At 34.9% G+C, this 13,001-nt stretch overlaps 1 protein-coding gene across 6 annotated transcripts in view; it reads left to right on the forward strand.

The window, feature by feature from the left end:
• LOC129256855 (talin-1-like) overlaps nucleotides 1–13,001 on the forward strand; it is a 68,475-nt gene that overhangs the window by 24,931 nt on the left and 30,543 nt on the right. For all 6 annotated transcript variants that reach the window (XM_054895046.2, XM_064097524.1, XM_064097523.1 and 3 more), the window contains exons 16-27: nucleotides 508–609; nucleotides 926–1,093; nucleotides 1,556–1,657; nucleotides 2,325–2,552; nucleotides 2,821–2,949; nucleotides 4,026–4,154; nucleotides 4,670–4,783; nucleotides 5,297–5,410; nucleotides 7,503–7,637; nucleotides 8,476–8,604; nucleotides 10,627–10,938; nucleotides 12,070–12,189. In XM_054895046.2, the coding sequence (XP_054751021.1) occupies nucleotides 508–609; nucleotides 926–1,093; nucleotides 1,556–1,657; nucleotides 2,325–2,552; nucleotides 2,821–2,949; nucleotides 4,026–4,154; nucleotides 4,670–4,783; nucleotides 5,297–5,410; nucleotides 7,503–7,637; nucleotides 8,476–8,604; nucleotides 10,627–10,938; nucleotides 12,070–12,189 (1,782 nt within the window). The remainder of the gene's footprint in view (nucleotides 1–507; nucleotides 610–925; nucleotides 1,094–1,555; nucleotides 1,658–2,324; nucleotides 2,553–2,820; nucleotides 2,950–4,025; nucleotides 4,155–4,669; nucleotides 4,784–5,296; nucleotides 5,411–7,502; nucleotides 7,638–8,475; nucleotides 8,605–10,626; nucleotides 10,939–12,069; nucleotides 12,190–13,001) is intronic.

Genomic DNA, 13,001 nt, shown 5'->3' on the forward strand with positions numbered 1-13,001 from the left:
CTATGAGAATTACAGGATTACGAGTAAACAGGTTAATATGTAACCTGTTCCTTGCCATTATGTTAGTCATTTAGTTATGGATATAACCAGTAGGTGTTCAAGTGGTATTTCTTATCTTTATTGTATGGTGTTGACTTGTAAAATCACACAATTAGATTGAGAATTAAAATACAAGGTTCCTTTAAACAGGAGAGAAAAATAGGAGAACTAGTAATGAATTGTGAGGTGGTAATTAGGTTATGGTAGTAGTATCATACCTCATGCTCTTATAAGAAATGAATATGAATTCTGTAGTAATTCCTTCCTTTTGCTTTCAGATTATGAGATGTAGTATGACTTCCTCATTAGATCAGTGATCTGTCATAAGCTATCTTTTTCTCTAAATTGCTGTATTTATTATGTAACACTGAAGTGAGTCCAATCTCCTCCACTACAGATAATTATTGTACCTTTTGTCCACTACCTTTGATTTTTTTTTAAAATTTATTATAATGAAAAATTCTACAGCCTCGTCAGCACCTACTTGGAGCAGCCAATCATGTTGGAGAGACCCAGAATGCATTGTTGCGCTGCATGGGAAGCACTGGTGATATGGATCCAAGATTCCAGGTGAAGTAAAATATTACTACAAACTTATTAAATAAAAATGAAAATGATGAAACCAGTGTAACAAAGATTAACAAGTAATTAAATGTTTCTAGGATCCTCTTGATGCAGTTCTAGTGCATATGGAAGTTAATGTTGAAAACCAGTTAGCAATTATGAAATTCTTGGTTTTTAACATTTTCTACGATATAATGTACACACCTTTCTTTATTTTTCATGAATAATGTGTTTAAAAAAATAAGAGAATGTAGTAAAGTTGTCTTTAAACATTTTGTTAAGGATAAATTATGAATATATAATTGTATTTTTGATTGTCTAGGATGCTCTGTTAGCCCTTGCCAAAGCTGTAGCCAATGCCACTGCTGCAATGGTTCTCACTGCTAAGAATGTTGCTTCCAAGACACAAGACCAAGAATTACAGGATAAAGTCATCGCTTCTGCTACTCAGTGTGCACTTAACACTTCACAGCTTGTGGCCTGTACCAAGGTAAACATACACTTTCTTTTTATGCTTATGTGTAAACTTTAAAGGGTATATATATTCTCCTACACACTTAGGGTAAAACATTTTAGTACATTTCTGTAAACCGACAGCTTGTATTCTAGCATATCATTTTGTAAACCAAAGAAATGCTGTCCTATACTAGGTTCTGATTTTGCTCCAAACTCACATTTGCATCAATGACATCAATGCATTTTTCAGTTTCAAATATTCTACTCAGACTAACCACTTCAGTTTAATAGAGATATAGCTTTGTTGATTGATTATATCATTAGAAATATCCATGAAAGGCAGTAGCAGTACTTGACAAACTATTTCATATATCACTGGGGAAACACATGATAAAGCTGTCAATATTTAGTTTTTGATAGGAAATCTCACTTTTCACTATCCTTGTTATTATCAATACTGAAATTAAATTTGTGTCTTTTTTTCTTGTTGTTTTAGGTGATTGCACCTACCATTAGTAGTCCAGCTTGTCAGGAGCAGTTAGTTGAAGCAGCTAAATTGGTTGCCAAGACTGTAGAGAATGTGGTGGATGCATCCAGGGTAAGAATGAGTCAACATCTTAGTCATTAAAACCATGTCTCTTTTCTTCACAAGAACTTTATTAAAGACTACAATGAACATATCCCTCTATATGTCAGTGTCAAACTATATCAAAAATTTATTTCCATTTTTATAACTTTTATAATTTTCCCTCTATTGAAAATGATATTATACTCACAGGTGCTTATTTAAGTACTTTTTTGGCAAATTTTTATCCTCTTTTTGACACTGGGAAATTTGAAATATCTCTACATTCATTCATTTCTAAGAGCAAGATCTATTATTCAAGAAAAAGGGCATTAAAAGAAAAATCCCTGTAATCATTTAATTTGTTGTAATTGATAGAATGATTTTTTTTTTGTAATTGTTGATACCATTACTATCACCATCACCTTTACCATCATAATTATCACCATCACCACCATCATCATCACCACCATCATCATCATCACCACCATCATCATCATCATCATCACTATTACCATCACTATCAACACAGCCTAGGCATGGCTTGTATATCTTGTCTTGTCATTTACTCCTGAAGAAGACGAAGGATCGTCAGAATTTTTAGGCTTTTAATAAACATTTGATTGGCAAATGCATTAGATGGTTTTGGAAGGCATGTTAAACATGACTCATCTCAATATGAATCTATTCATTCCTTCAGCAAGCCACCGATGATGAAGGTCTCATGCAGGATCTTGGAGCAGCTGCTACCGCTGTTACTAAAGCACTCAATAACCTCTTGGATCATGTCAGACAAGGTACTGGCACACAGAGGGCAGTACCACTCTTTGATGAGGCATGCGAGCGAATCGTCACAGCAACAGACAAACTTGGCAACAGTGTTGGTAATGCTGGTGAGATGGTCAAGCAAGCTAAACTATTGGCTATGGTAAGTCAACCCTTTTTATTCTGATGAATGTACATGTAGTCTGTCGGTTGTTGGTCAGGCATGAATTTTTTGTATTGAAGGAATACATTTTTTTGTATCACTGTTGAATAATGTTTCAAATTATCAATCCTTCTGTAGTTTGGATTTATAAAAAAAAATGCAGTATCCTAGAGAGATATTGATCATAAAATCGAGCCCCTATGAAAAATAGTAATCTGTAGGCCAAAAAAATCTACCAGTCATAACTTTGACTCTTCAAACCTTCTAGGCAACATCTCAGCTGGTGAATGCTATCAAGGGTGAAGCAGAAGATGTAGAAGGAGACACTCAAAGGAGACTTCTAGGAGCTGCTAAACAACTCGCTGATGCTACAGCTAAGATGGTTGAAGCTGCTAAGGTATGTACTTCATATGTTTGTTCATTTTGCCTGTCTTTGTTAAGCAGGAAAAAAGGTTAATTAGAAGAAATTATTTGTAATAAATGTAGAGCTAGAAAGAGAAACTTTGTGAGAGATGTTAGGAAGGGGAAGAGGGAGGGAATGGTTTATTCTATATTTAAAAATAGTTTATGCTGCCATAGTCCATTGAAAAATGCATAAACAGAAAAGAGCTTAGAATCCTTTTTTTTCAGACTATCATGTATTTGTGCAAAAAATGTTTCTTGAAAAGAAGAAATCACATATGTGAAAAACTTAATGTCAATCTTTGTCAGAGTATCTTGTATTTTTGGTTCACTTAAAAAAAAAAAGAAATTAACCAAAGCATGTACTGAAAAGAATGTAGTATATGAGAGATATGAGAAAATGTGTAAGAGAATAAGTACAAGGCTCTTTTACCCTTTGTATTTGATGGGGGTCTAACTCTCCCTTGTTCCCACCAGCATCTAGCAGTAAACTCCAGTCACTATGCTTTTTCACCTTCTCTCACCCACCATTTCAAATATACCATTTTGTGTAAAACCTAATTGAGTGGAAAGCTTTAAGAAAACTATGATGACATTTTCTAATGATAATGATAATTTTGAAAATGTATAGGGAACTTTTTTGTTGCTAGATTTATATTCTTCTTTCTTTTTTATATTTTTTTTAATTATTGTTTCTGCATTTTTGTCATATACAAATTAACAAAGAAAATACATAATACATAACAAAATATTTTACAGTCAAAGCAATAAACAAAGTTGTATTTTCTTTAACATAACATATTAAGAAAGAAGGTTGCAGGGTATGCCAATAAAAGCTTGGCTTAGCCCCGGAAAACAATTACAAATTATTTTTTAATAATACTATCTTAATGTAAGAGTGCAGGTGCCGAACGAGGGGCATTGCTGAGGAGGAAGCGCTTGGTCCCTACAATGTATATTTAGATTTTGAATTGTGTGTTGTTGTTTTTTCAGTGCAGCATATGACATATTTTAAAACTCTTTCTTTGGGAATTGATATAAAAAATCTGAATTGTTTTATTTTGGTTGTAGCAATGTGCTCAAAGTCCAAATGATCCTGTGAAACAGCAACAGCTGCTGGATGCAACAAAAGACCTTCATATTGCTACTAATGCTGCAGCTAACAATGCCCTTAAGAAGAAACTTATTCTCAAGCTTGAGGTAAGAAACCTTTCAACATTTTCAGTTGGCCTTCAGAAATGCATAAAGAATTATAGGACTTGTGTTATACAGCAATATTATGTTTTCAAATGATTTTAATGCCATTGATTGTTATGCCTCCACCCACCTACATGTAGGTGTTTGCCATAAGCACATATTCAGGGTTGTCTGGCTGTCTGTCTATCCTATTAATGTTCCTGTGATAACTAATTATACATTTGACAAACATAAATATGTTGCCCTCATTGTCCCTAATTATGGGAGGGTTAGGAATAAATTGCCTGAGTGCTAAGAAAGATTAAATTTGTGTTAGTAAGACGTAATTAGGATAAATGCCTTGCTGAAGGACCTGCACACACTGAATGGGAATCAAATCCAAGTCCACCGCTCTACTTAGCTATTAATAAATTTATCCTAATACATATGGTTTTGATGAAAACTCCAAAGAAGATGTTCAGTATAATATGGCAAATCAGATTGTTTTTGTTAAAGCAGCATTGATTATTGATTTTTAGGTATCTGCAAAGCAAGCAGCTGCCATGGCCACTCAGACTATCTCTGCCGCTCAAGGAGCTGGTCCATCAAACACCAACACTGCTGCCCAACAGGCACTCATTGATGAATGCAAGGTAAGTCTCTCCGGGGGAGCGTTTCATGAAAGGTCTTGTCGGAAGTCTTGTCGGAAGTTTTATCCGACAAGTCCCATTTTATCCGACAGTTACCAGAGTAACAGTGCTTCTTAGCCAATCAGATTCAAGGAAAGATGTCAGATTTGACAACTTGTCGGACGAAAATGTTGATGAAACGCTCCCCTGGTGGTATCAGATGATATATTAATAGATGCTGTTATTGCAATGATGATGATGGATTGAGTTGGTATCACAGTTATCGTTTGAGTGAAATGAGTGGATTGATGGTTGTGATGATATGAATATCCATATGAGTATTTTGCAAATGGTGCAGTAAAGAAGGAGTAAATTGTACTCATTAGATACAATTTAGTCATTATTGTCTAGACACTTTTATTTTCGTAACTCATACTCAACAGTTTACATTTTGTACGATTTGTTTTTATAGTATCATTTCAGTTTGTTTTATTATGTTAATATACAATTGAGAAAGTTTATTCTTTATTCTTGAAGATTGTTGCTGAACATCTTCCAGCATTGATCCATGGTGTAAGAGATTCTGTCAATCTACCAGGTAGCTCCAGGGCTCAGATCAGTCTTATCAATGCTTGCCAGAACTTTGTACAGGTTGGTGAAATTCAGAAGTATTGGGGGAGGGGATATGGATGAAAGAGATTCTCATTTTTAGTGGAAAGTTCTAATGGATTTAATCTTTACAAATCTATCAAAATACCAGTGATATCAGCTGTTTAGATAGACCATGTAAAACTTTGTTTGTCTGTAGTAATGATTCACCTCTTTCCTTGAGCTTGATTGTCCTTTTTGTCTCGCCCACCAGAGGTGAAGGCGAGACTTTGGGATCCAAATGTCGTCCGTCCTTCGTCTGTCGTCCGTCCGTCACAAACCTAATGACACATAACTCCACAACCGTAAGTCGCTTTTCAACCAAACTTGGATGGTAGATGGACTTGGGGGACCTGCATGTTATGCTGCAGGTGGAGGTCACATGGTAAGGTCAAAGGTCATTTTCAGGTCAACGTTAAAGTTTACATGCAAGACTCTCTTATGACACCTAACTCTGCAACCGTAAGTCACTTTTCAACCAAACTTGGATGGTAGATGGAATTGGGGGACCTGCATGTTATGCTGCAGTCGGAGGTCACATGGTAAGGTCAAAGGTCATTTTCAGGTCAACGTTAAAGTTTACATGCAAGACTCTCTTATGACACCTAACTCCGCAACCGTAATTCCCTTTTCAAACTTGTATGTTTGAATTTTTCGACCTGCATGTTATGCTGCAGTCAGAGGACACATGATAAGGTCAAAGGTCATTTTCAGGTCAACGTTAAAGTTTGCATGCAAGACTCTCTTATGACACCTAACTCCGCAACCGTAAGTCACTTTTCAACCAAACTTGGATGGTGGATGGACTTGGGGGACCTGCATGTTAGGCTGCAGTCGGAGGTCACATGGTAAGGTCAAAGGTTATTTTCAGGTCAACGTTAAAGTTTACATGCAAGACTCTTATGACACCTTACTCCGCAACCGTAAGTCACTTTTCAACCAAACTTGGATGGTAGATGGACTTGGGGGACCTGCATGTTATTCTGCAGTCAGAGGTCACAAGGTAAGGTCAAAGGTCATTTTCAGGTCAACGTTAAAGTTTACATGCAAGACTCTCTTATGACACCTAACTCCGCAACCGTAAGTCACTTTTCAACCAAACTTGGATGGTAGATGGACTTGAGGGACCTGCATGTTATGCTGTAGTCGGAGGTCACATGGTAAGGTCAAAGGTCATTTTCAGGTCAACGTTAAAGTTTACATGCAAGACTCTCTTATGACATCTAACTCCGCAACCATAAGTCACTTTTCAACCAAATTTGGATGGTAGATGGACTTGGGGGACCTGCATGTTATGCTGCAGTCAGAGGTCACATGGTATGGTCAAAGGTCATTTTCAGGTCATCATTAAAGTTTACGTGCAAGGCCATCCCAGTCATTTCACAATGAAGTTTCGATACAATTCTGTTGCGTGCCCTCGCAAATCACAATATTTCTGGTTATTTTCATAAGTGGGCGAGACACAAAATCGCTTTTGCCTTGTTGTAAATGTTTGTAGTAAAAGAATACTCTCAGATATTCTGGAGGAAATCACTCATTCAGCTGATAGTTTATTTGCACTTTTGATAACAAAGATCAGGCAAATTTTAAGAGGATCCATAAATGCCAGCAAATTACCAACAATACTCTATACTTGGTTGTAATATACTTTAAATTGCACCATTCATTAAAGAAGAACATTGTTATATATTTTGGATATGATAGGTAAGTTGAATATATAGATAATTTTATGGTACCACAAGTTATTCCGACTCCCCTTATTTCACATTTAAATGACATCTTGTGACAAAAAAATCCATTAAAAAGAAATCCTCTGACAGATTTGTGTTTCTTTGTTTGAGAGTTGTCACCATGTTTGTCCAAGAAAATAAGATACATAAAATTCAGTACGATGTTTGATATTGAAATCAGTTGATAACCCCTCACATTAGTCTACTGTCTTTATCCAATAATACAGTGAGTGACACAATTTAATTCTCATATGTGACCTGTAGGTCATAATTAACAGTGGAGAGCAGAATATATGAATATGAAGTACTGTCAGTGTGTTCTGTCAGACAATTAACATTTATTATACTGCTTCCTTTACTTGTAGCCTGGGAACAAGCTTGTGACTGCATCTAAGCAGGCTTTACCCAATGTCAGTAATCCTTCAGCAGCCATGCAACTAAGTAACTGCTCTAAGAATTTGAACACTGCCCTTGCTGAGCTCAAGAGTATTGCTTCCAGGGTAAGACTTGTGTCATTTTTATCATTGAATATTGTCTTTTTTTTACTTTTCTTTTTCAAACATTTGAATAAATTTTAAGATGTTTTGTCAAATTTCTTGTTGCAGGTTTATGGTCAACAGCTGAAATTGGATTATGGAAATGGGGATATTCAGGTTCTTAATAGGTTATATTGATGGATGAATTTGTTAACTATTTGGGAGGAAACTACCCTCACATCCTGGATATTATGAGATCATATTTCATACATGGACAGAGATTCATGTACACTCATTCAGTATGTCACTGTATACCTTTCCTTTGTATTAGGGGTATTAACAGGCAAGGAATATACTACTCTGGAATTATATATCACATAGGGAATATTCTAGGCATTAAATGGCTTTACCCCCATTTTGAGGTTTGACAATAATAATGCTGAAGTTGTTTGGGATTTTCAAAAATGGCATATGCTTTGACTGTAAAAACAGTTGAGACAATTCTATGTTATAATGTAAGGGTTTAAAATTGGACAGACTCTGTATTAATGTTGACATTTGTCTGGATTAATCTTTTACCATGAGGAGAATTTAATATTTGAACTCGATTTTATCCTAAAAATATTATTGTTCTAATTCATTAAAGTTTGCATAGAATGATAGTAGAAGTCTGTCATTATTTCATTGATTTATGTTATAAGGATGCAGAATTATCATAGGAATACAGCTTGAACTACATGTTTGGCTGCCTTATCTCACTGCAATAAGAACATACTATCCATTATGGGATAGACTTTATTGAATGTAGAAATGGCTTCACATTGTAAAGCTGAATGCTGTTGATTTGACCTTTGACCCTCAGGCCCAAGAAGCATGTGGTGCTATGGAGATTGATAATGCTATAGAGATGATCCATGGTTTAGAAGATGAACTAGATCAAGTGAAGAAGAATGCCAGGGATGGTAACTTACATCGTCTACCAGGTGAAACGGTAAGCATTAAAACAATAAGCATGATTGAATTGTATGTGCATCATGGTTATCTTGACATCATGAAAGCAACTATTGCACTTAAAAATAGATACATGATTGGAGCAAACAAGGATGGATTTATCTAGATATGTTACTCCTCCCTAAAGGAGAATGAAACCTTTGGAACAAGATAGCTTGTGTGAAAACAGAAAAATCAAAGAAACAGATCAACAAAAGTTTGAAAAAAATCTGACAAATAATGAAAAAGTTATGAGCATTTGAATATTGCAATCACTAATGCTATGGAGATCCTCAAATTGGCAATGTGACAAAGATGTGTGATGTCACCTGTGAACAACTCTCCCCATTACTTTAGTATATATTTCACTTAAACTGCCTCTTTTATCACATCTATCAGTAGATCATGTGATCTTCCTGTAGGAGGGCATGTAATACAAATTTTTAAAGAATACATCATGGATAAAGAGTTTGTATCACCATAAGAAAAAGCAAAAAGAGACATTTTGAGGGTATTTTATAGTACATCAAAGGGAAAGTTGTTCACATGTGACATCACACATCCTTGTCGCATTGCCAATTTAGGATCTCCATAGCATTAATGATTGCAATATTCAAATGCTCATAACTTTCTCATTATTTGTCCGATTTTTTCTCAAACTTTCTTTGTTCTTATTCTTTGATTTTTCTGTTTGGACACAAGCCTAGTTGTTCCAAAGGTTTCATTCCCCTTTAAAAAATAAATAAATGTCAGTTGACCTCAGTAAGAGAGGGTTAATGATTAATTTGTCACTGCATCGAAAATGGTAGCTCTCTGAATGATTGAATAGTAGTTTGTTCGTAGAACAGCCATCTTTGAAGAAAGACAACTCTAGCAAGTTTTCATACAATAGCTGTTCAATGCTCAGTAATATTCCACTACAAAGCTTTGAATTCGAGGTGTAGAGTTATCTTTAAGCACTTAGATACCTACAGTGAAGCACCTTATAAATAACCAGATTATCACCATCACTATATTCATTATTATTGTGACTTGGAGCATTTTAAATGAATGAATAAAACTACATGTATAAGATTTTTTTAAAGTTTTCTAAAAATGAAATCAAGGTGGCTTTACAAAGCAATTCAAAGGTTAATGTGCATTATGATCTTATGTTCTTTTAATCTTCTATGAAATAAAAAATTCAGCTAACCCTTTAAGATAAACACTAAGGTGTGTAAACATCTACTGCATTTCAAGGTCGATAAACTTCTTGGCGTACCCTTTGCTTTAGAAACGCGGTCTCCCATCTTTCCCTTGCTCTCATTCATATTTCCAGCTTTTCCTTTCATCTCTTCTCATCTTTTTTTTAACTTTCTCTTTTATAAAACCTATTTTATCTTTGCTATCAAGTGACAGTAAAAACTCAATGCTCTTGATTAGGTTTACCTTCTAGACATATCAAGTAATTAGATGAAATACATGTATTGACTCATTGATTGGACAACATCCAGTTTTTTTAAAGTGAAATCTAACTTTCTTCTATTTTAAAATGCCAAGAATACAACTCATTATGTGTTTAAAGATTTATTTATTTTGGAATTGATATTTTTGTCTAAGACTTTAAATTAATTTTTTGAATCACAGCTTCCAGTGTAATACATGTTTATTTATTTATATTTTCTGTTTTACCAAATGAAGTCAATGTGTTATTGTTATCAGCTTTATGAGTCTTTCATTTTGTTAATATATTTGTTGATATGTTTTTTATATTTGGACTAGGAATATTTCATGGTTAATCTAAGGAATAAATGAAGAAGAATTGTATAAGTATGAAATGAATGTGGTTTTTAGATGAATTCCAAATTTATGCTGTAGAAGTCTCTTTGCAACATTACGCTATAATGTAGTTGGCACCTTTCCATTAAACCTACCATTTCAACTAACCCAACTCATACAATGCTCTTTCAATCTTTCCACTTCCCTTTTGAATGACATCCTTTGCTGCCTTTCCCTTCCCTCCTAATAACTGCACCCCTCTCAGCCTGAATACTGTGCCACTCAACTCAGCGCAACATCCAAGGGTGTTGGTGCATCAATGGCCCAGCTCCTGACAGCCGCTGCCCAAGGTAATGAGAACTACACTGGTATGGCAGCCAGAGACACAGCCAACGCTCTCAAGAACTTAAAGGGGGCTGTTAGGGGTGTGGTTGCAAGTACTGATGATCCAGAGGTCCAGGAGGGTATCATTGACCATGCCAAGGATGTCATGGATAAGTCTGCTAATCTCCTAGACGAAGCTAAGAAGGCCCTGCAGAACCTTGATGATCCAGGAAATCAACAGAGATTAGCACAGGTGAGTCTACTCCTCTTCAAGATACTTAGATGTCCTTATCAATGAATGATGACTCAAAAGTCCTCATGGGGAACTCTTAATTCAACATTTACTGTTATGTTGAAAAACCTTTAAATAACGTGCGTCATAACTTGTTTTATAATATTTTGGTCAAGAGGAGCTTCAATATGGTTCTTTGACATTTTCATGGAGAAAAAGTTGTTGGTTTAACTCAAATTTGTTAACAAATGGATTTAACTCTATTTTAACTAAGCCTCCATCCTAGGAAAATTTGGCTGCATGGATTTATAAGATGAAATGATTAATCATTCAAGATCATACAATTCAATTTGAAAGTGATTTCCATTAGTTTCTTTGTATTCACACTTACATAAACAAGTGTCCCTTTATATACACTATATTTGCATTGATATCCTAACTATGGGATATCAAAGTATGGTTTATTTCACAATTACTTGGCCTAAAATATTTTCTTAACTTTGTAAGCTTTTAAAATGCATCTGCTATTAATGTCTTATAAAGTCAATGTGGAATATTTATTTGGTACGGTATGTCAACGATATATTTAGTATTAACACAATAAAGGCCTTTGAATTCAATCAAATTTTGTAGAAATTCTTTGTTTTTTCAATACACATGTATAAATCTGAATAGATGTCATGCCAAAATATCTTCACAAAGTATCTTCCATTGTGTGTGTTGTTGTACCTTTTTAATGAATGTTTGTACCTTTTTAATGAATAAAGTGAATTTGAATTTGAATCAAGTCTGCAGGAGGCATACCTGTTTTCAATTAGTCCTTTCATCTCTCTACCAACCCTTGAGCAAGCAATATCTCAACTAATGAGTGGGTCTTTTGGAGCTTTATAAAATAGGGATTGCTGTTTAAGGTCCCAGGTTATTATATATATTATTATGAAAGAACCAATCTCATGATACTCCTCAAAATCGATTTGAGGTCAAGAGGTCCAATGCTCATTGTATTCTGTTCACATGATCAGTATTTTAGTTTACTGTTGGATTTCACTAAGCTCAATGAGGTTTCCAAGTTTTGCAATTTGTTTATGGTCTTTAAAATGATGTGCCCTGTTCAGATGTATACCATGTCTTGACTTTATTTTATCATTACAGGTTGCAAAGGCAGTGTCTCATGCCCTCAATAATTGCGTGAACTGCTTACCAGGACAGCGTGATGTGGATAAGGCCATCAGGGCAGTAGTAGAGTCTAGTAAAGGACTCATGTCTGGCAAGGTAGGTGGGACAAGCATGATGTCCTCACACCATCAATGGAATTAATTAGTGCATTGTGTGTGATATCCTCACATCATCAATGGAATGAATCAATGCATTGTGTGTGTCCTCACACCATCAGTGGAATGAATTGGTGCATTGTATGTTCATGGCATGCCATGTCTTCTCTCTGCATCTTGATTCTAATTTGATGATAATACTAATGTCATTTTAGGGTTTCATGGTATTTGCTCCAGCGAAAATTGCTCCGATGGTAATTCTGTATGTTAAGCCAAACCTAAAACCTTACCTCCAAAACTAAATAAACCTTAATCCTTACCTTTACATTGGTCTGAACCAAAATCTCTATTACATTGCTAACTCTAACCCTATGCCCTCTGAGATATTAAGACCGTAGCAAATGTCGCAGGAGCAAATGTGACTTATGTCATGTCATCCGTTTTATTAAGGGTGTGTGTCCTATGCCATGACAAACATAGTTTGAATATTTCAGGACAGAAATACCAACAGTGATGCAAATAATTCCAAGTTTGAATTATTTCTTTAAAGATCATTGTTTAGAATACCAAGCTGGGAAGATTTTTAGTTGAAAATTTTCTTACAATTGATATTGTAATTGATTTATTCTTATTTTGTTATATGAATTAAATTCTTTTCATATTGTCTTTTTAACAAAACACAGAATTGACTTTATATTTTTGATGTGTAATATAAATTATTAATCTCAAATGTTCATTGAATGCTGTTATTATTTAATTAGAAGGCTTAAGTCATTGTAATATTCATTGGTGGCATGCTTTCTGACAGTGAAA

Source organism: Lytechinus pictus, chromosome 3, assembly GCF_037042905.1.
Source record: "Lytechinus pictus isolate F3 Inbred chromosome 3, Lp3.0, whole genome shotgun sequence".
NCBI lineage: Eukaryota > Metazoa > Echinodermata > Echinoidea > Temnopleuroida > Toxopneustidae > Lytechinus > Lytechinus pictus.